Source organism: Monodelphis domestica, chromosome 6, assembly GCF_027887165.1.
Source record: "Monodelphis domestica isolate mMonDom1 chromosome 6, mMonDom1.pri, whole genome shotgun sequence".
In the NCBI taxonomy this organism is placed as follows: domain Eukaryota; kingdom Metazoa; phylum Chordata; class Mammalia; order Didelphimorphia; family Didelphidae; genus Monodelphis; species Monodelphis domestica.
Window position 1 is genome coordinate 246,908,955 of NC_077232.1, and position 27,089 is coordinate 246,936,043.

Consider the following 27,089-nt stretch of genomic DNA (forward strand, 5'->3'; position numbering starts at 1 on the left):
TAATGTCCCCAAAACATGTTTTATTAATTTGCTATTTGATCAATTGTTTACATAAATTATCCAAAAATGATAAGTAAAAAAACATAAAAGAAAAGTCATATCTACAGGAGCAGAGTAGTTAAATTTAATTCAATTAAAGGTAGGCTTTTGAAATAACATTCTTTCTACTATGATGAAAACAGAAAACAATGGATTTCTTAAGAATGGTAGAAGTATTCAGTGAATTTGAAAGTCCTCAAAGTTAAGAAAAATTCAAATCTTTTCAATCATTCTGAAAACCTAATATGTTGACTTGCTTGTTGAGTCTTCGCCAGTCTAATTTTTTCAGCTTTGTTGATCAACTAGAAGAGAAGGTAGAAATTAAGAGTCTGTTCCAAAATGAAAATAATGTTCAAATACACAATACAAATTTAAAGAAGCTGAGATCAGATGAGTTCAACTCAAGGGAAAAAATCATTAACTTCATTTAGTAAATTTTCTTTAAACGATGTTATTAGGATCTCCTTAGCTAAAATACAGACACGTAAAATTTGACAACACAAAAGTAATGTGCAAATAAGCACCTTCCCTAACTATGCAAATGCCAGAGTATCTGTATGGAAAGATATAATGCTTCTAGCTATATATTAATTAATATTACCTTTTAATATGTAGGAAAAGACATGCATCAAAAGAGAAAACCCTTGCTAACAAAATGGAATCAGAAACCAATCTACAAATGCTCTATTAAAAATACCAGAGAATTGTTGAACAAGAACTGGAAGGAACCTTAAAGGGTATCTACTTCTTCTTTTTAAAGGTGAGGAAGAAACTGAAGTCCATAAAGATTGACATTCCCAAGGTCACAAGAGCAAAGTTCAAAGGTAATCTATCCAATGGAATATATAAAAAAGCTTTGACCAGGGTCCTTTGGGCATATGGCAAATGTCTACTTTACTTTAAGCTAGAATAGTTCCTTCCACAGTTCTCAATTGCTTCCCATTTTCTGTCCTTCGTTGTGTATTCTATGCCTGAATTATCCAAGCCCATCACCTCATTCTGAGGGTATCATCAGGTTCCTATTCCTTTTAGTTGCTAGCCTCTGTAAATCTCTTCCTGATCAAAGAACCTCTTGACTTCCAAAGCTAGTGAGTGCTCCTCCCTCGTCATACTACCCTATCTTTGCTCACAGACCATATATCTTCCATTGCCCTCTTCAGAGGCCATCTGACCCAACTAGCTCTTTTTATAGATGAGAAAACTGAGACCTAAGAGGTGAAATTTGAAGTTGGGTCCTTTAACTTCAGAGCAGTGCTCCTTCCACTGTACCATAAAGCAAGTTGTTTACCACTGAATGTCTCACTGGGGAAATCCTGGAGGACAGAGACTACTTTCTTTGCACATAGTAAGTTGTTAAAAAAATGTTGGGTGTTTTATATAGTATTATGGCTATTGCTGATTTCAGGATCAACATATTAGACAATTCTTAAATATTTTATAGTACTCATTTACTTTTCTGATTTTTCAACTTTAATATATACCATTTAAATTAATTAAATGCTATGATAAATAGAGTAGCTTATAAAGAGAATTATTTATTTTTAAATTTAAATGTGTGCTTTCCAACTAAGAAATATATAACTATGCAATTTATAACGCTAAAACATACAGATAAAAATACCGGACCATCATCTGCTTAACATATTACCTTTAATTTAAAAAAAGTTTTACTCCAATCTATTTTTTTCTAAAACCCCTACCTTCCATCTTAGAATCAATACTAAGTATTGGCTCCAAAGCAGAAGAACTTATTGCCTTTATTAGGCTAGGAAACTGGGGTTAGGTGACCAGAGTCCTATAGCTAGGAAGCATTTGAGGCTACATCTGAACCCAGGCCCTCCTATCTCTAGGAGCCACCTGACTCTCAATCTACTGAGCCACCTAGTTGCCCCTTTGAATTTATTTTTAAAGGAAGGAAAGAAAAAAGAAGCATTTATTAAGTGCCTACTATACACCAGGTCCCTTATAAATATTATCTCATTTGATCTTTAAAAAAAACTCCAAGAGATACATATTGTTAATCTCATTTTGAAGTTGAGATTAAGTGACCTGCTAAAAGTCACAACACTGTCAATAAGTGAAGCTATATTTTAATTCAGAAATACCTGACTCTAAGCCCAGTGTTTTATCCCACTGTACTATCTAGTTTAAAATATTTAGACTATAAAAATTTTCATTTTTATAATATAAACTAAATTAACTAAAGAGAGTGTTTCATTAGATGCCATAATTAAGAAGGAAACTGACTCTCATGTATACAAGTTTCTGTATTTGAGTTCCTTCATTAATAAAATGAGACTAAATAATCTCTAAGGTCTGGTCCAATTCTAAATTTTGGATCCTATATAGTAATTATTTTTGGAATGATTAAAATGTTTCTCTTACAAAATTATACCTCTCATCCTCAATTGTCATAGTCCTTTCATTCTCCAAGACAGATTCAACAAACATTTATATATATATATATATATATATATATATATATATATAGGCAGAACCCATATATAAGTAACCAATATGGCAGTTACAATAAATAGAAACAAAATTTAATTATTTGTTGGACAAAAGGCTCATCACTGGTAATTTTTAATATGGGAGTGCTGGATTTGTTAATTCATTGGTATAGGAAGCTACTATACAGATCAGTAATCTCTAAAAGTGTGGGGAGTTCACTGACCCACCCAAGGTGAGAAAGAGAGAAAAAGAGAGAGACAGAGAATTTGTACTAAGACAGAAGGTAAGGGTTTAAAAAACAAAAGAAAACATAAAAAGTCATATTGCAAAAGGTTCAGGCCATGACGTGCAACAGATATGGCCTCTATAAAATATAGCACATTCGATCTGTATGGTTAACAATCTTTTGAGGAAATTAAGTGACTAAAATATTTATACTTATGTTTTGCAACCTATTATATTTAGTTAATGACTTAAGAGAACTGGAGTTGGGAATTTTGAGTTCAAGATCAGGCTTTAACCTCTCAGCTTTAGCCTCCTCAACTGTATAATTCTAACTTCACTATTGGGCTGTTGTAGTAAATTGTTTTCAAGTCACCTTTAAAACTCTTTATAGGTTGTCATAAAAACTAGATAGAAAAAACAGCCAGATATAGCATAATGCTTCTTTATAGACTGAATAAACGATTATTATTTGAATCATGATTCATTTTTATCAATGCTTTGGTTGTCCCTTTGAGAGTTAAAGGATGCACCAAGAGTAGAAGGGAGATAAATTAGTTGTTTAGGGCAAATTTTGGAAGTAATTTTTCTGCTTTAAAAAAAAATGAGAGGTTCAAATCTGGCCTCAGACACTTCCCAGCTGTGTGACCCTGGGCAAGTCACTTGACCCCCATTGCCTACCCTTACCACTCTTCTGCCTTGGAGCCAATACGCAGTATTGACTCCAAGATTGAAGGTAAGGGTTTAAAAAAAAAATGAGAACTAAATGCCATTACCACATCAACTGTCCAGAGCTGATGACGACATTTTTAGTAATTTTGCCAAGTTTTACTGGATGATAACAGGTAAAGAAGATTGTGCTGACAACTGCTTCATGTTCAAAGGTACACATCTACTTGATAGGCAGTGCTTCAGGTTCTAGCTTTATCATCCAATCCAAGTTCTTAGATCTTTCTTACTAATCACAGCATGGGTGCTACATTTCACCAACAAATCACACTGACACATGATTCAGGTCAGTAAAATAACAAGGAAATACAAAGTTGTCACTCTTCATAGATCCTGAACTCAATATTCATGGCATTTCTCACTCCAAGTCATTCTCTGGTCTTTATTCATGTTTATTTAAATAGCATCTTTGTAACTCTTTCCCACCACCTCCTTTTTCTAAAAGAAAATAATTCTTAAGTCTTTTTCTGACCATTAAATTTAAATCTCATGCTAACCATTATACTTGAATTTACAAATAGAGGAAAGGACTAAAAAAGTATTTGGAGTCAGTCAAATATTCTTTGATTAATGAGTTTAGCATTTAAATAGTCTCAAAAAGGCTTTGAAATTAACACCTCTGAACAGAATGTTTTCAGGAAGAAACAAGTTAGTCCTCACACTTTGACTACAAGCCCTTTCCATTCAGGAAACCGATTAGCCCAAGATCTTCCACTATCAGAATCAGACAGAAATCCAAAGAATTTCTTTACTGCATATGAAGCATCCAGATAAAAAGTAGTTGTTTTCTAGAAAATCAACACTATATATTCTAGCATGCAATATTTATTAACTTGTTCCTGTTTTTTTTACATGCTACTCAGATTGAGAACAAAAAAGATCCTTATGCCAAATCTTTACATAAGTCAAAGAGCCTTGATCTTTTTCTAGCTCCAAATTCTACTACAGCAGGAGACTGGTTGGTCCCTTGTGCTCTATTTACTCTGCTAAATAAGTGGCCAAATTAGTCACTCATCAAGACTCTCAAAATTTAGAGGCAAATAAATACATTGTTTTTCATGTTTCTAATTCTTAAGATATGGGTTTCTTTGGCTCAACAATTTCTCAGTGATGGGATAATTCTTCCAGACTGGCCAGAGAAACATATGTTAGAATTCTCTTCTGCAGGCCACTTCCTTCTCATTTCACCCTTTTATATTTTGCTTTAATTTTAGTTTTATTTTAGGTGAAACAGACCTGGAACGTGCACCCTCCAATTCCGTTTCTTTGAATACTTAATTTCTTTAAAATTTATTTTATGTGAGTACATCATTTCCCCAAAGGAACTAGTTTCTTTACTTTTCTGGGGGGGATTACATACACACACACACACACACACACACACACACACACACACACGCATCAAAAAAAGTATTGTTTTTGTTAATAGAAAGCAGTAGGTCAGGAAAAATTAAGTGTTATCCAACTAACAGTGTTTTCTCCTTCTTCTAAATGAACTTATACCACTCAAACATAAAGACAAAATGCAAAAAGTGATTTATTTTTAGGTCACCTAATTTTTTTGAAGATTTTGATTGTACTCTAGGTTAAAACAAGAACCCTCTCCAAAGTAATAAAACTGCTATTACTAGGAGGCATAGTATGCATAAGATTTCTGGTCTTATCTGTGAAGCTTCATATCTTTATAAACTGTTTTAAATACATTGTGATTTTACCTGTAAGACATTCTTCAAATAACAGTTTTTCATTAAACTTTAACATACGAGGAGCCAGAAATCAAGGCTGCTTAACTCAGAATACAAAGTACATTAGAAGCAAAGAAATACCTAAGATATTTATCTTGGTAAGGGGTAAAACTGGCTTTAACTTTAAGTTTTGTAAAAGAACCCTATAGAAGTTTATTTTGATAATATATAGTTTACATAGTGATTTACATGTTGTTTCCCCCATTAGATTGTGAGCTCTTTGAGGACATAATATACAGTACCTAGCACTGAAGGTCAGGTCCTTAATGAATGTTTGTCAACTTGATTTGACTTGGCAAAATAAAACATACTGTCTAGGGAATTACATAGACCATGATATATAATGTGGTTGTTGAGTTTTATAAAATTCAGAAGGAAAAAAAATTTCTACCAAGGAGCACTTCTACATGTGTTATTAAAGCAAAAGAAAGGCAGATTTAATTCTGTTTACCTTCTCTGTTCCTCTTTTCTTTTCACGGGGTTGATTCAATTTAGCCTGCCTATCTACTAAAATCTTCTGCCAGTATCTCTGTTCATGGTCACCTTTAAAACAAGAAATATGGACAACTGATTAATATAATCACGGCTCAGAAATCTCAATAAATACTCTATTGCCTCTCATCCAATGTAGTTCTTTCAAAATGTTAACAAACATTTATGTCTGAGGTCTCCTTGTTTGTCTAAAGATTGCACTGGTCCCATCTTCCAAAAGCAAGAGGGCTAGAAAGGGAAATGTGCAAACAATGTCCAAATTTAATCATGTCCGAGCTAAAGAGGGCAGAGGGTAGCTTCATGGAAGACTGTGGGGCTAATACCACTTTCCATAAGTTCACATCTAAATTGTAGTTTGCCATTCAGAAAATTGAAAAATGGCCATACTCCTTGTCATGTTTGTCCATTTAAAAAACTATTTTGCAAGTTAACATTTCCTACTGTTGAAAATCTTACCAGAGAGGATCTCAAATTTCCAATTATATTTCTTTTTAATTTCTGCATGTGCTTTGATTACTGCTTGAGCATCCTCTGGAGTTTTAAATCTAGCATGGCATTCTGTATCTCCTTCTAGCACATCAACATAGACAACTTCAGCTATCACTGCCAAGGTTTCCTGTAGAGCACCAGAGAAAGAGAGGGAATTAAAAGGTAATTGAGAGATAAACTCTATTATTGTTTCCTCACTCTTTACCAAAAATTAAACTCAAATAATGAGTGCTTTGATAAAATTTCAAAATCAGTATGAAACTCAGTATGAAATAATGAGAGAATCAGAGTTCTTCTAGAGCAGGTAAAAATGATCATAAAAGGAAACTAGAAAAAGAGAAATCATTTAACATACTGATTTTAACTAACTACAACTTAGTTTCATGTATTTTCTATTAACAACCACACCCCTGCAGTTGAAGCTTAGATTGTATCTCTATGTCACTTCACATTCCTGATCAGCTATAGGTATGTGAAGACTGCAGAACAGAGGTATAAAGATGTCGTGTACTACAAATGTTACATAAAGCCTGAGAGTTAACTTTAAAAAGTAGCAAATTAAAACCCTTTCTCATTATCAAAAAAAGTACATTCAGAATGCAATTTGTCTCCATTCATCTTAAAGCAACACATGTTGCTTTAAGTAAATTTGATGTTTCAGGTTAGCATTATAAATATAAAGAAAAAAAAGTCTTTGGAATCTCTTTAAATACAATGATCAACAGTCTCTCACTAATTTCTATCAAAATCCCTAAATAAACTCTTCCAAACAATTGAAACCAATAGTCTCAGTCACAAATACTGAAAAGTTTACCTGTAAAAACCTGCTGTGAGGGGAAATTAACTAGGATTCTGTATTTCTAATTGATTTTGGTCACAGCAGGTCTTACAAAGACAATCCTCTTATGCAGGAATGTGACACTATTCTTAATTCTCCAAGTCCCATCCATAAAATTAAAAAAAAAAATTGGAACTAGTCAATAGAAAAGAAATCTTCCTTAATTCCCTCTTTTTCCTTAATTTTGAGATAACTTTTAACTATAATAAAAAATTAAGGCTGTAAAAAAGTCCCCCTCCAAAACAAAACAAAAATGAAACAACAAAAAACAGTAGATTGATGTTAAAAACAAGAGGGGGAAAAAGGCTTTTTTTCTAGTTAATAATTTTAAAAAGAAAGTACCAAGTTGGGATGTGTATTTCTTTTAAATTGGAGAATTTCATTTTAAAATTATTTTAATGGCACTGGAGGAACACATTACAGTATTTTATTCTGAGTTAAAGAGTCAATAAATAGTCAAATTTTTGATTATAGGAAGTATATATAATTCACTTTTTGTAAGGTCATAGTAAATTAATGTTATGAGGTCTTTTCATCTATTTAATGATAAATAATAAAATTATTGTCAGAATTCAATTTATGTTGCCTAAGACTTGTACTTGAAAACCAGTGTTTATTTTTCTCATTTTTATTTTACAGTTTCTTTCAATTATGTACTATAATCAAGAGCAACATTAGTTTTTTATTTGTAATCTTCACTATTAATTCCTTTATTAAAGTATCTTACACATGGTAGGTTGTCTCAGTTTGGCCAAAATGAATCGGAACTTGGTGTTAATGGGGTCAAGGTCGTCCCTTTTGGGTCAATTATCTCAAGGTGGGGAGGAAGGGGATTTAATAAATTTAATTTAATATTTATTAAGCCCTACATTATTTACAAAGACAAGGAACCTAAACAGTCATCTCTTGAAAAAGTTATGCTAGAAATATTTATGAAAGGAATTGGGCAAAGTTAGCAAAGCGTGCAGTAAAAATTATTATTTTTAGAAAAAAACTCATAAAATCACAGAATTTTAGAGTTGGAATGGAACCATATATCATTTAGTCCTAATGTCTTAACTATCAGATCTTAATTTACAATCTAGCTATCAAAAAACATATTAGTAAATGGATTCCTTTAAAATGTTTCTTTTGCTTAACAAACATGAGGTATAAACATACTCCAAATTCTTTTTCCTGAATGTCCACTAAAACTGTAATTATTAAGAAAATTTCAAATTAAAGTTTCAGGTTAATAAAATTCTGATAAAGGTTTTTTTTTTTTAAATTATAGCTTTTCTGCCAAAGTATGTTATCATTGGGAAAAAAAACCTTACATTTTGTAGTCTTTTAGACTTTAATAAAATAAAAAATTTAATTGAAAAATTGTAATTTTTTAAACATTCTACTACAATGGAATCATCTTCATTTCATCTCAATTAAAATGATTAAATGTGTGTAAACTTAAAGCCTTTTACAATTCTACTTAATTTCAAATAGTAAAAGTAAGAAACTGGAAGTTGACTTTCAAAGCAGTAAAAGGACTTAAAGCTTTTAACTCAAAGCTTTAAAAAGGCTTATTAAACAAAAGAAAGGACTTCTTACAGGCTTTGGGCCAAGTTTGCCATTTACTAACAAACAGAAAACTTTCTGGCAGTTTCTAAGAAGGAGACATTTCAATTTGATTAGCCTACATAGTTTTGCATATTCAAAATATTTTCCCAAGCAAGTATGGTTATTCCAGGGAAAGGTGACAGTTAACCTGAAGACTCAAAGCCTTACCCTGAGGTGTTTCCTGCTTGGCAGGGGATCTGTGCTAATGATCTTCACTATCACTCCACTCACAAACTGGGGTCCCATTGTGTTAACCTTCTCAGGGGGCTGACAGTCTTCACTGTTTGCTGTTAATTTGAAAAGGAAAAGGACAAAAAAATTTCACTGGTCACAAATCTGACAAAGGAGAAATGTAATGCAAAATTATCATAGCAAACCCTAGGATTTCTCTGGTTGGTTGCAGTAATTATTAAATTTATCATATATATTTATTAATGAATTTTGCCCCAAAATTTTGTGATCCCTAAGGCTGGAAAAGAGTGAAAAGCTTTTAAGAATTTCAAAGAAAATATAAAACAGTGGGGAAAAATCCTCAAGTTTTCTCTTAGGAATTACTGATTTACATATATTTTAAATTAACTAAAAGCATTATTTAATGATAATTTTTTAAAATTCAAGCTAAACAAGAGGAGCATTTTAAGTCACAGACACTCCCATTACTGTGAAATAAAAAGTAATTTTATTCATTTCAAATGAAGTTATTTGAAACAAAAAATGTTATCCATGGGATCCCCAAATGGAAGAATTCACTAGAGCTTTATAAGAATATGCTCTTTCTTTATGTAGTGAGGACAAAATTACAGCTGAGAATTTCTACAGCTATAGTTTTCTTTTGAAAGGCATTCTAAGAGAGAATCAAGAATTTTCAAATCCTCTTATATTATGGTTTGGTTGGCTTATAGAAAGATGTTTAGGTCTTTTAGGCACTTAATTGTGCACACCAAGGTACACAGTGCCTGGCACATAAATTTCACTGAATATTGAGCACTTAGGCCCAAAAATGTGTTGATTAATATCAGGTAGATGATGATTTGGTCCAAAGAAGAAGTAAAATACTGAACTACCTAACCAAGAATCTCACTACATACAAGTGAACTTGAAATTGAAAATTGGAAAAAGTAGGGGAGTAAGGAGACTGGAACTAAGGGAGTAAAAGTATCATTCCTTGAAGGGTTAAATTATACAACCAACAAAAGGCATAGAAAAAATCCTGTAAATATGCAAGTTTTGGTGTCTAGACAGCATTTCAAAATAAAATGTTCATACCCAACTATTTACTGAGAATCAATCTGCTCTTACTAAATGATACCTAAAAATCTATTTCCCTGACAAACCTTTATAAATTAAATGGGTTAAAAAAGCCATGTTTTTATTTGAGGTATATCTCCAAATAGGAAAAATAACATTTAAACAAAAAGAATATAAATTATAAGAGCCATGACACTGTCTTTACCATGGCCATTTTTAATTCCAGGGTCTGTGTCCATCTGTCTTGAATTCTCAGACTTTATTTGGGATATTGTTTTTTTTAAAGAAGCCATACTGGCTTTCTGCAGAGCCAAATACTCTTTTTTCAATTCCATCCATTCACTCCTAGAAGGGAAGAAAAATGAATGAAATACTGCTGTCAGCTAATAACAAAAGAATCAGACAAATAGCCAAATATGTGATTGTAATTTGCAACCCCAACTTTTTGCATATGTTTAAATAACCTCTTTGCACTATAAAGAAAACCTAGCAAACAAGTAAACAACAGTACCCCTCTAAAATAATCATAAAAGACACAGTGTTTTTAGTTCCCCAGGGACTTTATTAGGAATGCTTCTCAAATATGGATTTCTAGAAAGAAGTTTTAGGATTAATTCATTAACTAGGGAAGACAAGTTAAATTTTTTTCCCAGAAAAAAAAATCAGATTAAAGTTTTAAAAGTTCTGTTAAAGCCCCATCCCCCAATATAAGTGATAACATTCCTTAGTATTTACTGGCATCAAAAGGAATTTCTAAAAAAAAATATCCAATGGGAGCAATTTCTATATTTACATAAATTTAACATGTAGAGATTTTTGCAAACAGCTACAGCTATGCTAGATAGAAATACAATGCCGATCCCAACACTGAGAACACTCATTGTTGCCCTAATCTGTGCCATCAAAGAGTAGATAGGGGATTTTTAAAGAGGAGGATGTCTTGTGGTAATGGTTTTAGCAGTTAACATTGACAACTGTATACTTAAAAAAAAAAAAAAAAGCATCCAGACCCACCCAGGATCATACATCCCCAGAGAGCAGATACATTACAATAACAAAAGACTCATGTAATGATTCTTTGAGATAAAAAGGCAAAAGGAACTCTGGAGTTAAGAATGGTATAAATAGAAGTAGGGGGAGCTAGAGTCTTAGACACATGCTGAAGAGGAAGCCAAGAAGGTAGAGAAAACTTACTCCTCTTAAGGTATGAGAGAATCCACATTAACCTCCTCAATGGGAACTAATGGGACCCCTTCTACTTTAACATGGAGGTACTTTCTGTGTTTAAAAAGGTAAGTGCTTCCATGTTTTGGTAGGAGTGAATCCTGCTCTCCTTCACTGAATTATGGATGGTTTGATTTCTTGAATTGTTTTAATGTTGGACTTTTGGCAAGGAATTCTCTCTGCTTTAACATGGGGGTACCTGCTACGTAATAAAAAGTAAGTGCTTCCATGTTTCAGTGGAGAGGATTCCAAACTGGCACAGTTTTAACTAGATTTCCGTACAATGTCTTTAACTTGGTTTTAGGAAACTAAAAATGTTCTCACTTTGCAGGATACCTTCATGGGGGATATACTGTTCGGCTTCCGAATCTTGTTTTCAGGACTCCCCACTACTTAAACGTGGATTTACTTGCTTTGTTTCTAAAAAAGTAAGTGCTTCCATGTTTTAGTGATGGTGAGTCTTACTATTCTTATCAGATGACTTTAAAACTGGCTATTTGAAAGCTAATTTTCCTGACTGTATGAATGGACTCAATTTTAAGGATCTCCTCTGCTTTAACATGGAAGTGCTTGCTGTGATTTTAAAAAATTAAGTGCTTCCATGTTTGAGTTGTGGTGATTCCTAAAGGCATATAAAAGATTTTATTAGTTAATATTGGATTTTTCCCACGTGGGTTACAAACTTTCTTTGGCTACAGGCCACTACTGTTGCTAACATGCAACTCTGTTCTATGTAAACGGGAATTGCACTTTAGCAATGGTGATGGCCTGGAAGACATTAAAAAGGTATTTTCCACAAATACTTTTATTTCACTATGTCTATAATACAGATGTATGCTACTTTTATTTCATTATGTCTCTGTAGATATAGATGTATGTGTCTAGCTTAATAAAATTGAACTTTATTAAACTAAAAGGAGTTGTTATTTAGTAACATACTTGGATAATACTCTTAATGGTATGACCTCCTCCCCCATTTTGTGTCTTTCTTTGTGTTTCTTCTTATGCTTCCTTTTTGATTTTAAAAGGGATCCATCTTTCATATCTCCAGCATCTTTCTCCTCTTCAGTAGAGACTTCTAGGTCTAAAGGAGAAGAGATGATTAATTGCAATTACTGCTCTGGCCATTTATCCTTTAAAAGCAAGCAAAAAAGTTTTGTCGTCCCTCCCCCACCCCACCCCACCCCCCAACTACCTTTACAATCCTTTGGTATTTCAGCTTTTGACTGCTCCTCTTTAGTACTTTCTTCCTTCAGAGAGCTTTTCTTAACTTTTGATCTTGGCATCAGTGTCTCTACATCTCCAGAATTCATTCTCTTCCTCTTCCCTCTGGCTTCTTCAGGTAAACTCAACACTTCAGATCGTTCCTTTTTTTTCTTCTCCTTCTTACAGGGTGGTCTTTGGGTATCTGAACTACCCACTTCAGAGCCCTCTGATGTTGTTCTATGCCTTTTAAGCTTGTTTACATGTTCTAGATGTTCATCGGTGGCATCTGTATTTGTTTCTTTGGGTTCCACTGCTGTCTGAACACCTTCCTTTTTAATTCGAGATTTCTTTTTCTTTTTTTTCTTTTTTTCTTCTGTATAGAAATGATATCATTAAATTTTTGTCAAATGTTTCCAGATTAAATTAAATTATAAATATGAAGAAGACCTACCAGAAACTCTACAGATATTAGTATTAAGAGTAGGTATAGGTTTGTTTTTCACTGTCTTTGGAAACATTCCAGGTTTTCTTGGTGCTTCCTCTGGTGGATTATTTAAAAACTTAAAACAGAAATGGGAAATTAGTCAAAATTGCCATTTTCACAATGTCTTAATCCTAAAATGACCCCTAAAATGACTCTCCCTCCAAAGATTGTGTGTTGTTCACCTCAGTCTGACCACCTACCTCTATAGCTTTGTCAGCTTGTTCTTTTGTTTCAAATTCTACAAAGGCAAATCCCTTTGGGTCTCCAGTGGACTTGTAATGAGGGATACTGATATAAACAACATTCCCACATTTTCCAAATACTCTTTCAATCCAGCTATGATTAACATTCTTGGGAAGCAGTTCCTATAACAGTGGTTTAAAAATGTTGCTATTAAAAAAAAGTCCTTTACAAATGACAAACATTCATGCACTTCTGACCCCATTGTTGGAGGTGTTTGTAGGGATGGGGGAAGTCTATAGGGTCTCATCAGGTTCTAAAACATTAAAAAAATATAACCTCCCAAATTGTATATAAACCTTACCACATAGACAGTACGATCATCCACATCTTTTGGCTTTTCACCCAGTGGCTGACGCCTCCTTACTCTTGTGCCTTCCAAATCCAACTAGGGGGTGGGGGAAAAAACTGTTAAAAGTAGTTCCCATGAACAGAAGACTATGGGAATGTCAACTAAGGAGTTAAATATACTCACCTCTACAACAGATGAACTTTTTAAGGCTCTGGCTATTAATTTCCCATCAGTTGTCAATTTTTTCATTTTGTTAAATGACACAAGAAGTGATATATCAACATCTAAAGGGTAAAATTCATAAAAATGAAGTTGCTTTTAGTTGAGGGTAGTAGCAAGGAAAATAACCCAAATGGCAAGTTTAGGGTTGAAAGATTTCCTATTTAAAATAGTGCATAATTTAATGGGGGGAATGTCTTTTTAACCAGTATTATGGTTACTTATAAACCCCAGTAGCAGATCTTCAATACACAATTATACACAGCTTAAACTGCTTATCTCTATCACTGTATCATTTGCAAATCCTACCCCCCCCCCCAATAAATTTTGAAAAATGCCCAGAGACAACTCCTGTAGATTGCTTATGAAAATAACCCTTCAAGCGGTTTGAGGGCAAGATCTTTCACCCACCCTGACTCAAAATTCCAAAACATTCTGGACACTAAGGCCTTAGGCAAGTTTCTTATCTATGTTAAGATTCCTATCTAAGATTATAACTAACTCCCTAGCTTAGTTATTTTACCCTTTCTATCTTTGCCCTTCAGGTGGCACTGCTTCAGAATATTTCTCTTCCCTAAATGCTGAAAAAATATGGAAGAGCACAAATAGTATGTTTAAAACTACAGGCAAGGGATCAGTTGGGCTGGTTCTAATTTTAGCAATGAATTATTCTTTTAAGGCCTTAAGGCCTATTCTTTAAGGCCTTTAAGGCCTTCATTTGACTAGAACAGTCTTCCCACATTTCTTTGTATTCATGTTTGTCAATATAGCAGATGTTACTAAGATTGATGTATAAAGCATCTAAAAAATGACAGCTAAGTCAAAGGACATCAACAGTACTGGGTGTGAGTAATTAGAATTCAAAGTTTACAAGAGCTGTCATCTTTTACTACCTTTGCCACTAATAGTGGTTGGCACCTGAAAGATGTTAATTTGCATTTCTTAAAAGACAACTATTGGTATAATGAAAGGGGCAATATATATAAGTAGGATATCATGCCATTAAATTCTGTCCCCAAGGAGTAAGAAGCTCTCAAGGATCAAACTGGGTCAAGAAATAGAAGTCAATTGATTAAAGAAAAATACCAGTACACAAATATTTGTAAATTATTAACTAGATTGGTACAAAAGTATCAATTAAAATAGGGAGAAAAGAAATTTCAAAGAAAAGTGGTAGAGGTTAATGGAACAATGAATATACAAAGAGCTCTATTTAAGAGTCTTGGGGAAAGAGGACATACAAATTATGGAAAAGGAAAAGATGAAAGAAAAAGTGGATGAAGACTGAAAATAGCCATATTATACATTATTTTGCTTTTGTCAGACAACTGGGCACATTAAAAGAGTACCTGTGATCCTCTCAAATTGAAGTGATGAACTTGAAAGGAATTCTGAACTAATGATGTTTCAATTCAAGTAGACATTTACTAAGCTTCTATTATATATGTGTAAGGTACTATGCTAGGCAATGGAGGTAATTAAAAGTCCCAGTCTTCAGAGACACCATAAGACACATAAATGAAATAAAAAATATTTGAAAGTTATTATAGGGTGGTACAGGGACTACACAGATGGGCAACTTTGGTCAACTTAACAAGAACTGGATCTACCAAATGAGCTCCCTGAAAACCTTAAAATGTTAAATAATTGCTACTTATATCTTCTAAGTTCAAGCACTTTACTTTAAATGTTGTGAAAATAGACACTTAGGAAAGCAAAAGCTTATGTTGAACTGATGAATTTTTTTTCAACAGGATTGCCAACTTGACACATAAATATTTGGCAAGGTTTCTCATTTCTGTCAACAAGGTAGACAAATTTAGCCCAATGCATACAGTGATGAGCCTCTTCACTGCCTTTTGGTTAGTCCTTTGCTCATTTCTTTGGCTGCCCAAGTTTATGCCACACTGAACCCAGAAAAGAAAGACTCAATGGAGACATTTGGCTATCTAGTTACCTGAAAGGCTGCATGTGGAACAGGATTAGAAAGGTTATGCCTGATGCAACTAGAAGGAGAAGGGGTAAGCTATAAAATGTTGCATTAGGATTGGTGCAAGAAAAAGGTAACAGAACTATTAAAAATGGAAGAGGCTCCCTCTGGAGGGAAAATATAGAATTCTTGAAGCAAAAGCTAGCTATTAGGCACATGCCTGAGAAGGGGTGGGGTTGGATGCTTATTACATTGGGGTACTCATGAAATAACAAACTAGACTAAATAGTCTGATTCTGTGGAAAAAACTAAACGAACAATTTCAAAGGAAGTAGCAGAATGTATCAATGAATTTTGAGTAAGAGCACATGACCCTGTTGGATTTACAGAAGAATTTTTCCAATCACCAAAAGAAATAATTCCTATGCTACTTTGAATGTTACTAAATAGAGCAACAGAAGACACACTACCCATTTCTTTTCATCAAGGAAATATGGTCCTGATTTTTTAAACTCAAAACATTTTTTAAGTTATAGGCTAATCTCATAATGAAAATGAATAGAAAAGTCAAAATACTAAGAAAATGATCTTGTGGTTTACCTCAACACCAAATAAAATTTATATCAGGAATAGTAGGATGGCTGTATTTTACAGTATCAATAAAAGCTGAAGAGATCACTGATAAAAATGCAGAATCAGGTCAAAATTAAAAACTCTTTAGAAATATAAGGATTATAAGTATCCACCTGAAACCCAGAGCCATAGGAAAATGATAAATGCTAGCTAAAGATTCAAGGAATACTTCTCATGTATTTGGTGTAGTTTTAGAAATGCTTAGTGCAATAAGAAAGCAAAAATAATTTAGGAAACATTAGAAATGTAATATGCTGATAATATTAAGAACAAAACAGATAACACATGAGTGTCACCAGATCATAGATTACACTTAAGATACACTTAAAAGATTTTTTGCATTTTTATATGTATCAATAAAAGGTATAAAATAAAAAACAACTAAAAGTAGTCAGACAAATGTAACCAATATAAAAGTAAACATAAAGCTGAAATGACAGCAATAAAGATTTAAATTGGAGAGAAATTTAGTGCTTGTGGTTGGTTTGATACAATATTTCAATATAACAAATTATAAGGCTTTTTAAATGAGTACAGATTTTGTTCAATATCAGTAAAAAGAAAGCATAAATAGATTCCTTTATAAAAACAGATTGTCACGGGAGAGATTACTGTGTGGCTTTGGCCTTAAAACAACTGTAATCCTCATTTCCTCTCAAAGCTACCAGCTATAAGGCAAAACACTAAAAGATTGTTAAAAAAATAAAACCCTAGATATGGGACCAAAATATATTAGATTTATTTTTATGTTTTAAAATTAGTTTTATTTTTTGGGGAAAATGACCAACAAATTTCTCATACTTCACTAGAGCTATGAAATCTCAAAAGGTAAGCTTCTGTAGAGCAAGGCTTGTTTCACTTTTGGGGTTTGTATCCTATAATGGAATACCCAAATGTAATAAAAATAAAGAAGATAAAGAAATTATCAAAGAGTTATATGAAGAGCAATTTGAAGCAAAGTTATAGACATATGAACATTACACATTCTGACTATAACTGTATAAAAAGGCATAATCAAACACAGGAATCAATCACTCGTAAGTTGTAATGGGCATACTATACAATAAATGATTTAAGCAGAATTATAATTATTTGTCCTTGTTCAAAACAAACTATTTTATAAAGTTTGTTAAAAGATATTTTCCCTTGTAAACTTAATTTTTGGATCAACACATACAGATAAAAGACTAACTTCAATGTTAGTGCATGCATACATACATAGTACATATATATAAAATACATAAAAGGAAACTTACATCCATCTCGAGATTTCTCTATTTGCTCTCGAAGGAATCTGTCCTTGTGAAGATTGGCATCCCCAAACCAGAAATCCACTTGCTTAGCAATATCTGAAAGCACCTGCTTGACTCTTGATCGCTTCTTTTTTTCCCCCTCTTTTTTCTGTTCAGTGCTTTCCTCTTCCATTGATTTGTCTTGATTGCCATTTTCAGTTTCCATTACTGTGAAGTTCAGAAGCTGAATTTTAAAAAGCATTTAAATTCCTTTTCATATTAGCTATGTAGTATTTTTTTAGCTTTCTCGTGATTATTTCTTCCAAGATTTTCTCTTTACTGATCTAAAAATCCCCTGGAGGAATCTAGCTCAAGCTTCGACAAGAACACTTTTAATGATCTCTAAATATTTTCCACTAATAATCTTAAAGAAATATCATTGACTTGCATTTATTTTTCAATAAATATTTACTGTATCATAAACAATTCGTGTGTAGGCAGCAAAGAGAAGAGAAAAAGGAGTCTGGATCCTTTAATTCATCAACATGGGGGAAATCCCAGTGTGGACACTGTCCCTAGTGATAGAGATCTACAATTTTTCTGTAACTAATGCTTCTTTATTGTTATTATCTTAGGCTTATGCAGTTTAAATCTTGACTCCTTATTTGTTTGCTTTTAACTTGTGATATCATGGTCTAATGACAGCTCATTCTCTTCATTCGACTGACATTACAGGACTATACATAGTCAAGGTGTGACTAAGTTTCTTTGGATTCTCACAGGCATTTCAACTTGAGCAAACCTGAATACAAGTTTTCACTGGTGCCCTTCATTTCAGTATTTCCTACTAAAGGAATTCAATACATAATGATTTAAAAATTGATTAAAAGTTCAACTCAAATGTAAGAACTAAGATGTGAACAAAGAAACAACAAAGTTTGGAAAACTTCTACCTGGTAATTCAGTCTACAGTTTATTCTCCACACTCATAGAATAACCGTCCTAAGGTATTAAAAAACCTCCCATGGTTCACTGCTCCAGAAATAAAAATAAATAAATAAATCCATCTATTTACAATCATGTGTATATTAGATTCCTCCTACCTATCTCTAAACATTGAAGTCCTGTCTCAAGGTGACACCTCCAGTCTTCCAAGACCCTCCTGCCCTGCTTCTCCTTACCCCTTTTTTGCTATACGATTACCTCCAATCCTATGACCCCTCAATTCACTCCCATGCCATCTCCCCTGCCCAGGTCACTCTCTCCTCTTTTCCCTATCTTGATTCCTTGGTGAACCAATGTAACTTTACATTATCCTACTGTCAGGAATCCCTAGCTCCCTTATCAAAATCCTGAATACTCTCAGTAATCAAATCTCAGGCTTGGATCATTCCTACCATTCACTGCCTTCACTTCTACTCCTGGGCTTCTAAATGAAGATGGAAAATCACACAACCATTCTGAACTGGGTCATCTAAAAATTTACACTATAGAACCTCAATTGGGCCCTCACAGTTGCTAGGCAATCTTACTCTACCTCTCTTTTAAACTCACTCTCCCATTTTCTCCAAAGGCTTTTCCAAACTTTTTCATCCCTCTTCAAATTTCCCATGGCTTCCATTCTCTCAGCTGAGAAATTTGTCTCCTATTTTACAGAAAAATTTGAGGACATTAGCTATGAACCCTTTTTTCTCTTCTCTTCCCTCAGGTGCTTTCTGCCACTATCATCTACTTTACCCCTTCTCACATAAGAAAGTGGCCTTATTTCTTATCAAGACTAACTCCTCTACTTGTTCTAATGATTCCATTCTATCCCATCTTCTCCAACATACTGGCTCTTCTGTCATCCCCAACTCACTTATTTTTAATCTCTCCCTCTCTACTCTTTCTTACAAATGCACATGTCTCTCACCAGACCTGAGAAAATTCTTACTTGATCCTATTATTCCCACTATCATCCCATATCTATTTTTTATCCTTTGTAGTCAAATTCCTTGAAAAGAACTTCTTCAATAGGTGCTTTCTATTCTCCCTACCACTATCTTCTTAACCCCTTTAATATGGCTTCTGATATAATCATTCCACTGAAATGGTTCTTCAGTTATTAATGATCTTTTAGTTGCCAGATCCAAAAACCTTTTCTCAGTCCTCATTCTCCTTGACCTCTCTGTAGCTTCTGACATAATTGATCATTCCTTGACACTTTCTTCTCTATAGGTTTTACTTCTTCATTCTTTCTCTGTCTCATTTGCCACATCCTCTTCAGATTATGCCCTCTTTTCAGGGTTCTATCCTGGGACCTCTTCACTTCTTCTGTCCTACTTTACATGGTGATCTCATCAGCTCCCATGGATATAATGACCATCTCTATCATGATGATTCTCAAATCTACCTATCCCAGCTATCAGCTGGTGTTTCTCCATTGGGACCTCCAATCTAGCACATGCAACCTTTTCAGATACTTGAACTGTCTAGTAGTCATCTTAAATTTAATAGGTCCAAAACAGAATTTACATTTCCCCTAAAATGTCCACCCCCACGCTTTGTTACTGTAAAGGGTAACCTCCTCCCACCAGTCCCTCTGGCTTACAACCTAGGACTAATCCTCAATTTTTCATTCTCTTACTTCTCATACCTTACAAGCTTGTTCATCAATTTTGGTCCTTTCTGCCCTTGTAAGATCTCATGAATAGGATCCCTTCTGTCCTCTGATACTGCCACCACTCTAGTGTAGACCCTTATCATTTTATGCCTGGATTATTACAATAGACTGCTGGTAGGCCTGCTCTGCATGTCTGAAGACTCTCCCAGCTCTAATCTATCCTCCATTCAGCCACCAAAGTGATTTTCATAAAGCATCAATGTCTCCATACTCTTTTCCCCTGCCCACTCCCTATCCCCACCTCAGTAAACTCCAGGGTCTCCATGATAAAATATAAAATATTCTGTCTGGAATTCAAAGTTTTTTATACTTTGTAATCTGGCCCACTCCTACCTTTCTAGCATTCTTGCATCTTACTCCCCAAAACATACCATTAGTGGCCTGCTGCCTGTTCAATGAACAAGATACTCCATCTTTTGGCCCCAGGCATTTTCTCTGGCTTTTCCTCAAACCTAGAAAATTCTGCTCTTCATCCTTCATTTTGGCTCAGACTCCCCAGGCTTCCTTTATATTCGAACAAAAATCCCACCTTCTAAAGAAAGCTTTCCCCAATCTTTCAATTCTAGTGTCTTTCTTCTGTTCCTAATTTAGTTTATAAATAGCCTGCTTTGTATGAATTTGTTTGCATGCTGTCTTCCCCTATTAGACTGTAAGATCCTTGAAGACAAGGACTGTCTTTTACACCCTCTTCCCCCCAAGTTCCCTTTTTAAATCTCCAGTGTTTAGCATAGTGCCTGGCATGTCGTAGTCACTTAATAAATGTATATTGATCCATCAATTGGGGAATGGCTGAACAAATTGTGGTATCTGATACTACTGTGCTGAAAGGAATAATGAACTGGAGGAATTCCATGTGAACTAGAAAGACCTCCAGGAACTGATGCAGAACAAAAGGAGCAGAACCAGGAGAATGTTGTACCCATAGACTGATACATTATGGCACAACTAATGTAATAGACTTTTCTACTAGCAGCAATGCACTAACCCAGGTCAATCCATAGGAACTTATGGGAAAGAATGCTATCCACATCCAGAAAAGAATTGTGGGAGCAGAAATGCAGGAGGAAAACATATGACTGATCACATAGTGTGATAGGGATATGATTAAGTTTTAGATGTTAAAAGATCACTCTATTGCAAATATGAATAACATGGTTTTGAACAATGATACATGTAAAACCCAGTGGAACTGCTTGTCAGCTCTAGGAGGGGGGAGGGAAGGGGGGGAATCATAAATCATGTAACCATGGAAAAATATTCTAAATAAGAAAAAATTAATAAAGTATATTGATTGATTAATTATCCAAATTAATAAAGATATGTCTTTTATAAATTATAATGTAATAGGACTGGATTCTTATAATTTTTCAAAATCCATCTCTATTTTATGCTTGCATAAAACCTGTCTTCCAAGGAACTTCAGAACCTATTACAGTATTTGACTTATGGAATCCATCTCTAGTTTATAGTTTATATCACATATATTTCCTGATCTACTTCTGAGTACAATACTGTCTACAAATAATATATACTGCTTCAGGAGAAAGGGTTAGGCAATTAGATGATCTCTCCAAAACCCAAACCTACAGAAAGATATTCAGTAGTTCTTTCCTATCCATCCCTCAAACCTCTCATTTGTCAATGATTTTTTTTTTAATTTAGGACAATAACAAAACTACTTTTTTGTTTTTGTAAACTACTACTAATACAGGCACAAATTCAAAATTTTTAATTAAAAAAATGTTTTTAAACTCAAAACCTGTGGCATGTTATTGAAACCCACTATCAAAAATCACATTTAATTAATGGCATTGTGATACCAGGAAGGCAAAGATGGGTCAATGTTAAGTAAAACAATCAACATTTAATTATATTAAGTACAAAAAATCCAAGAACATAAGCTTAACTCAATAGATTCTGAATAAATCTGACAAAGTACAAGTCTGTAAGCTTAAAAATACTACAAAATATAGGCACAGAGCAGTAGTATCAAACTCAAAATAGAAATGGGGACACTAAACTTTTTCAGTATGTTTGACACCTCTGCCAGAAAGGAATCTTTAAAATAAAGGTTAAGAATTATCTATCTAAAACTAAAAAGCAAGTAGTATATACATTGGGGAAGCACTAGAACCTTTCCCAGGAAATACAAGAGTAAATCAAAGATACTCACTCTTTCCTTGCTATTATTTGATTTGATTCTAAAAATTCTAGCAAGAGCAACAAGAAGAACCTATGGATGTACAGAGGAAAAAAGCTTTCTATCTGATGATTTACCTCAAAAACTCTTAAGGATTTAGCTTAAAACAACAACAACAACAACAAAATGAAGACAGTACAGTAAAGTAGCAGATTATAAATATCAAACTCACAAAAACCAAAAGCATTTCTATATAAAGATAAAATCCAGAAAGCAATAATGGAAAGGGAAGTCTCATTTAAGTAACTATAAGATACACAAATTATTTTAAGTCAATCCACTAAAGCACACCCAATATCTATGGAGATTTAGGGGCAGCAGGTGGCTCAGTGGATTGAGAGCCAGACCCAAAGTGAGACCAGAGGTCCTGGGCTTAAATCTGGCCTCAGACACTTCCTAACTATGTGACCCTGAAAAGTCAATTAACTCCCACTGCCTAACCCTTATTGCTCTTCTGCCTTGGAACCTACACACAGTATTGATTCTAAAACAGCTGGCAAAAAAGACTATGGAGATTAGATGGGAAAATTCTCTTCAAAGAAATAAAGAAAAATTCAGTGCTAGTGGCTAAGTTAGCAATATTAAAATAAGATAAAAATGGCAATACGAGCAAAAATAATTTACAGATTGTTAGAAGAAATATCTTAACTCCTTCACTCATAAACATTAGGCTAGTTTCTCCTTAAAGAGTATTGAAAATTTAGGGGTAAGTAGGAATTATAATGGATAGGAAGCATCACCTAGGTTCAAATCTGGCTGGAGACACTTCTGAGCTATGTGACCCTAGGCAAATCACTTAAAACCTATTTGATTAAAAAAAATATTTAAAATTTGAATGTTTCGGGGGAACTAATAACTCAGGCTATTAAACTCATTTTCTGGTTGGATACAAAATAACCACAAGGAGCTCTGGGTGTGTTGTTGGTGGGAAAAACTGGGCATCTCTGAAAAAGGAGCTTTGTTCTGCAGAATCAGTTCAAAGTGCTCTCACTATATATCTTTGTTAAGCATCCTTGTCTTCTAAGTAAATCTCCTGGTGTAACTACTGAATAACAGTCATGCCTCACTCTGTTCCAGTAACAAACCTAAGCTGCCAAAGAAATAGCCTGAGCCAGGCCCAACCCAGACCAACAGATATAGTGCTATACCAAATTACCAAAGAAATATTTTACAGAGCTAGACTAAACAACAGAATTTGGATAAACAAAAGAAGAAAGGTAGGAATGAAAGAATAGCATTTATAAACCTCGTACTATATTTTAAGTAGCAATCATCAAAACCATTTTGTATTGGTTTAAAAAAAAATAGAAAAGTAGATTAATGGAACAGACCAGACAAGAACAACCAGAAATACTGGAATTCAACAAATCTGCTGTATAAACCTGAAAACAAAAATTGCTGTAGGAAAAAAGTGCCTATCTGATAAAAGAACTGTTGGGAAAATGGGAGAGCAACTGCTTATTGCAACAGGTTTCTACTTTGTCTCCTTGTCTCATCTCCCACCACAACAATCCATACTCTCCTCAGATGCCAGTCTTCCTAACACACAAGCCTGACCAAGCTACAGCCCTACTCAGTGCTTTAGTGTCTTCCTGTTACTTACTGGGTCAAACCAACAAACACTTTGTTCTGCCACTTAAAAGACATCAGTCTACATTTTTAGGTTTTTTCTACATAATTCTCCTTCCTGGTAGAGTCAAGCTGACTGTCTTGCTTTTTCTCACACTTGACACTCAGTCTTTTGCCTTCCATAGCCTACAGGCAATCCTTCATGCCTGTAATGTCACTGCTCATCTGCATTGATTAGAATCCCTGATTTCTTCTAGGACTCAGTGTATTCTCCCTTCCAAAATTACTATGTATTTATTAGTTTGAATAATTTCAGTATGCAATTCTGAATGTACATAAGGTTTCCTTTGATAGAACATAAGTTCTCTGAGGGCAGTAGTTATTTCAATAATTTTATCCTCAGTGTTTAAACGTAGTGCGTAGCACATAAGCAAGCACGTAATAAATGCCTGTTAATGCCTGCCTAATAAATTCTCAGTTCAAGCATGATCATTCTAGCTTAAAGGTGAGGAAATAGTCCCAGAAGGGTTATCTGACTTTAGTCACACTGCTACTAAGTGACACAGCAGAGATGTATAGGACAACCTTACAAGGTAAACACAAAGATATGTGTTGGCCCAGTATGTTCTCATAGGTGTTAGACTATCTCTGAAAACATATCAGTGAAATCTGCCTTCATCTTGGAAGAATATATCTAAGAAATCAAAAGGTATAGTAACATTTTTTAAAAGACGATGCTATACACATGTGCTATACTCTTCCTGCAGAAGGACCTCATATCCCCATATCCATTGCCCCACCTCCTTTATATCACTGAGTATATTTTATTTGCCAGTACCACCTTCCCTTATAGTTTGGGCCCTCAATTTTTTATCCTTTCAATTTCCTGCATATTTTGACATAGACACAGTTTAAGTCCAGAAAATGTGATCTTTGACAATATATTAGTTATTTCCACTTACCAAATTAATGATTTAAAAAATAGTAACCTTGCTATACTTTCCTTTACACTAAGGGAGTTATTTGAATTTTTATTACAGTTAACACTAATTTACTCAGGGAATATCTCAGTGATATCTTTTGTCAACAACACAGACTATATTAGACCATTTTACTTTTCTTTTCAGAAAGAAGAAAATGGAAAGAAAGAGAAATGGACTTCACTGAATTTCAGTGATTTTTGTGCATCATTAAAATACCAGGCAAAGCTTGTTTTATTCCTTCAAGGACCTGTAATTAATGCACATTATGGCCTTTGCACTTAAGATTTTCCTAAGTTGCAAGGTATGAAAAATCATCATTGTACAGTTAAATTGGAGATAAGCCTGTCTCAACTCAACAAGGCTGTATCTCAGGACAAGTAACCTGAGGATCCTTCATCAATCCCATATTTAGTCTTTGTAACTTGGAAAGCAAAACAACTATGTCTTGAGTTATTCTGTGACATAGCTAAGGAAGTAACGGACCTCGAATTAATAATAGTAGCAGCTAGCATTTATGTAATGTTTAATATGTACAAAGTACTTTATAAATATTATTTCATTCCTCACAACTCTGGCAGGCAAGGTACTGGAAATATCATCCCTATTTTTACAGGGCAAAGATGTTGAACATTCACGGTCACACAATCAGTAATTGTCTGAGGTTGAATTTGAACTCAAAGGGCAGCTAGGTGGTACAGTCATAGTGTTCCAGGCCAGAGGTTAGACAGCCTCATTTTCCTGAGTTTAAATCCCACCTTAGACACTAGCTACATGACCCTGGGCAAGTCACTTCACCCTGTTTGCCTTAGATCCTCATCTGTAAAAGGAATTAAGAGAAAGAAATAGCAAATGGCTGCAATATCTGCACCAAGAAAATCCCAAAAGAGGTCATGAAGATTCTGACATGACTGGGGTGACTAAACAACTTCCTGCCTCTAGCCCCAGGGCTAAGTAATGAAGTTGATAATGATAATTATAATAACAGCTAGCATTTATAATAGTGTTTAATATGAACCAAGCACTTTACAAATATTTTTTAATCCTCACAACAACTTTGGGAGGTAGGAGGAGACTAAGAAACAGGCAAAAGGTGCTGGAGTGACTTGTCCAAGGTCACAAAGCTAATAAATTTGAATTCGGATCTTCCTGCCTCAGGGCTCAGCACTGCAACACCCTGGTGTACTTCACATCTCCTGACTTCAAGTTCAATATGTTTATTACAACTGCATATCCAGTACATCTACTAAATGCTGATTTAATGGTAAATTAAAAATGTCTGGCAAACAGTAAGTGTTACTAAAATCTTGATTAGGAGATAAGTTAAAGTGAGGCAAGTCAAGTCAACTAGCATTTATTAATTGCCTAAATTATGCCTGGTATTATGCTATGCCCTAGGAATAAAAGGAACCCCCCCCCCGCCCCCAAAGGCTTTGCTTCCAAGGGGCTCATAGTCTAAATAGGGGAAACAACAGGATAACTTAATAGCTCCAAAAGAACCAGGATAAAGTGAGAGAAGGCACTAAGAACGTCTGAGAAAGGATTCTTATGAAACGTGGGAGCTGAGTTGAGCCCTGAAGGAAGCCAGGAGGCAAGGTATGAGGAGGGAGAGTATTCCTGGCTTGGGAGAAAATGCCTGTATTCCAGAAATGGAGTGTCTTTTTGGATTAACAGCTAGGGGGCTTGCAAAACTGGATGGAATGCATCTGGCACACAGCAGGTGTTTAATAAAAGCTTATCGACTGATTGATCGATAATTCAAGAGGCATACAGTTAGCGCTTAATAAATGCGGTTGGCTTGTTAAATGTCTACATAAGTGAATTAGGCAAATGGAAAGCACAAGGCTGGGATACCGTCGGTTCTTAAGAATCTGCGGAGAGACTAATGAGATAGGTGTGTCTGGCGTTTATCGTCTCCCATCCCAACTCCCCAACTCCGTATTGGGGCTGTCCAAGACTATGCGAGGGGCGGGGACACCCGAAGGCCTTCTGCGCGTGCGCCATGAGATAAAGAGGGGGTTGGGGGAGGTGGGTCGGTTGAAGGAAGGGGGGGAAAGGGGGCGGGGTGATAAATAGAAAGGGAAGATGCAGGATGTAGAGCCAACTAGAATAAAAAGGCAAATTTCGGTCTGACCCCTGCGGGGCATCCCGCACTCGGTGTCTCTACCTCCCGCACTTACTCAGTTCAGTCCCCCAGGCAACGGGTCCAGACACCGTGCGTTTCAGAAACGGTCTCCTCCTCTCCACTCTTCCCAGTTGCTGGGGCCCTTACGTCACGCATTCCGCGACTGGAGCCGTCGCCCCGCCTCCTCCAAACTCGCATGCGCAAGAACCCGGAAAGAAGTGTGCGATTGGTGGTTTGGAGGGCG

General features: G+C 34.8%; 1 protein-coding gene and 5 non-coding genes across 8 annotated transcripts; 5 read left to right on the plus strand and 1 right to left on the minus strand.

The window, feature by feature from the left end:
- LARP7 (La ribonucleoprotein 7, transcriptional regulator) lies at nt 1–27,046 on the minus strand. Of its 3 annotated transcripts, none has more exons than XM_056803064.1 (13): nt 26,901–27,046; nt 17,334–17,537; nt 13,479–13,579; nt 13,308–13,391; nt 12,964–13,128; nt 12,731–12,839; nt 12,269–12,649; nt 12,013–12,157; nt 10,055–10,194; nt 8,770–8,888; nt 6,138–6,297; nt 5,641–5,732; nt 1–341 (listed from the first exon to the last, which is right to left on the minus strand). In XM_056803064.1, the coding sequence occupies exons 2-13, from the start codon at nt 17,533–17,535 to the stop codon at nt 267–269; spliced, it is 1,773 nt and encodes a 590-aa protein (XP_056659042.1). In that variant the 5' UTR covers nt 17,536–17,537; nt 26,901–27,046; the 3' UTR covers nt 1–266. The 3 variants fall into 3 exon arrangements, with proteins under 3 accessions (XP_056659042.1, XP_007496077.2, XP_007496078.2); XM_007496015.3 differs by having other exon boundaries at nt 12,269–12,652; XM_007496016.3 differs by having other exon boundaries at nt 12,269–12,652; nt 17,334–17,553; nt 26,901–27,025.
- On the plus strand, nt 11,099–11,169 carry MIR302B (microRNA mir-302b). The gene has a single exon (NR_032246.1). It is a non-coding gene; the product is annotated as a microRNA mir-302b (primary transcript).
- Nucleotides 11,255–11,313, plus strand: MIR302C (microRNA mir-302c). The gene has a single exon (NR_032247.1). It is a non-coding gene; the product is annotated as a microRNA mir-302c (primary transcript).
- On the plus strand, nt 11,459–11,528 carry MIR302A (microRNA mir-302a). The gene has a single exon (NR_032248.1). It is a non-coding gene; the product is annotated as a microRNA mir-302a (primary transcript).
- MIR302D (microRNA mir-302d) lies at nt 11,621–11,691 on the plus strand. The gene has a single exon (NR_032249.1). It is a non-coding gene; the product is annotated as a microRNA mir-302d (primary transcript).
- MIR367 (microRNA mir-367) lies at nt 11,778–11,840 on the plus strand. Its single transcript, NR_032250.1, has one exon. It is a non-coding gene; the product is annotated as a microRNA mir-367 (primary transcript).
- Nucleotides 27,047–27,089: the final 43 nt, after the last annotated feature.

Excerpts from the sequence above, each read along its gene's own strand:
- LARP7 (XM_007496015.3), bottom strand. The coding sequence starts at position 17,535 with ATGGAAACTGAAAATGGCAATCAAGACAAATCAATGGAAGAGGAAAGC. Across the intron at positions 12,840-12,963 it reads AAGCTGACAAAGCTATAGAG|TTTTTAAATAATCCACCAGA; the intron begins GTAGGTGGTCAG and ends TTCTGTTTTAAG. Across the intron at positions 6,298-8,769 it reads CAAGCAGGAAACACCTCAGG|GAAACCTTGGCAGTGATAGC; the intron begins GTAAGGCTTTGA and ends GGTGCTCTACAG.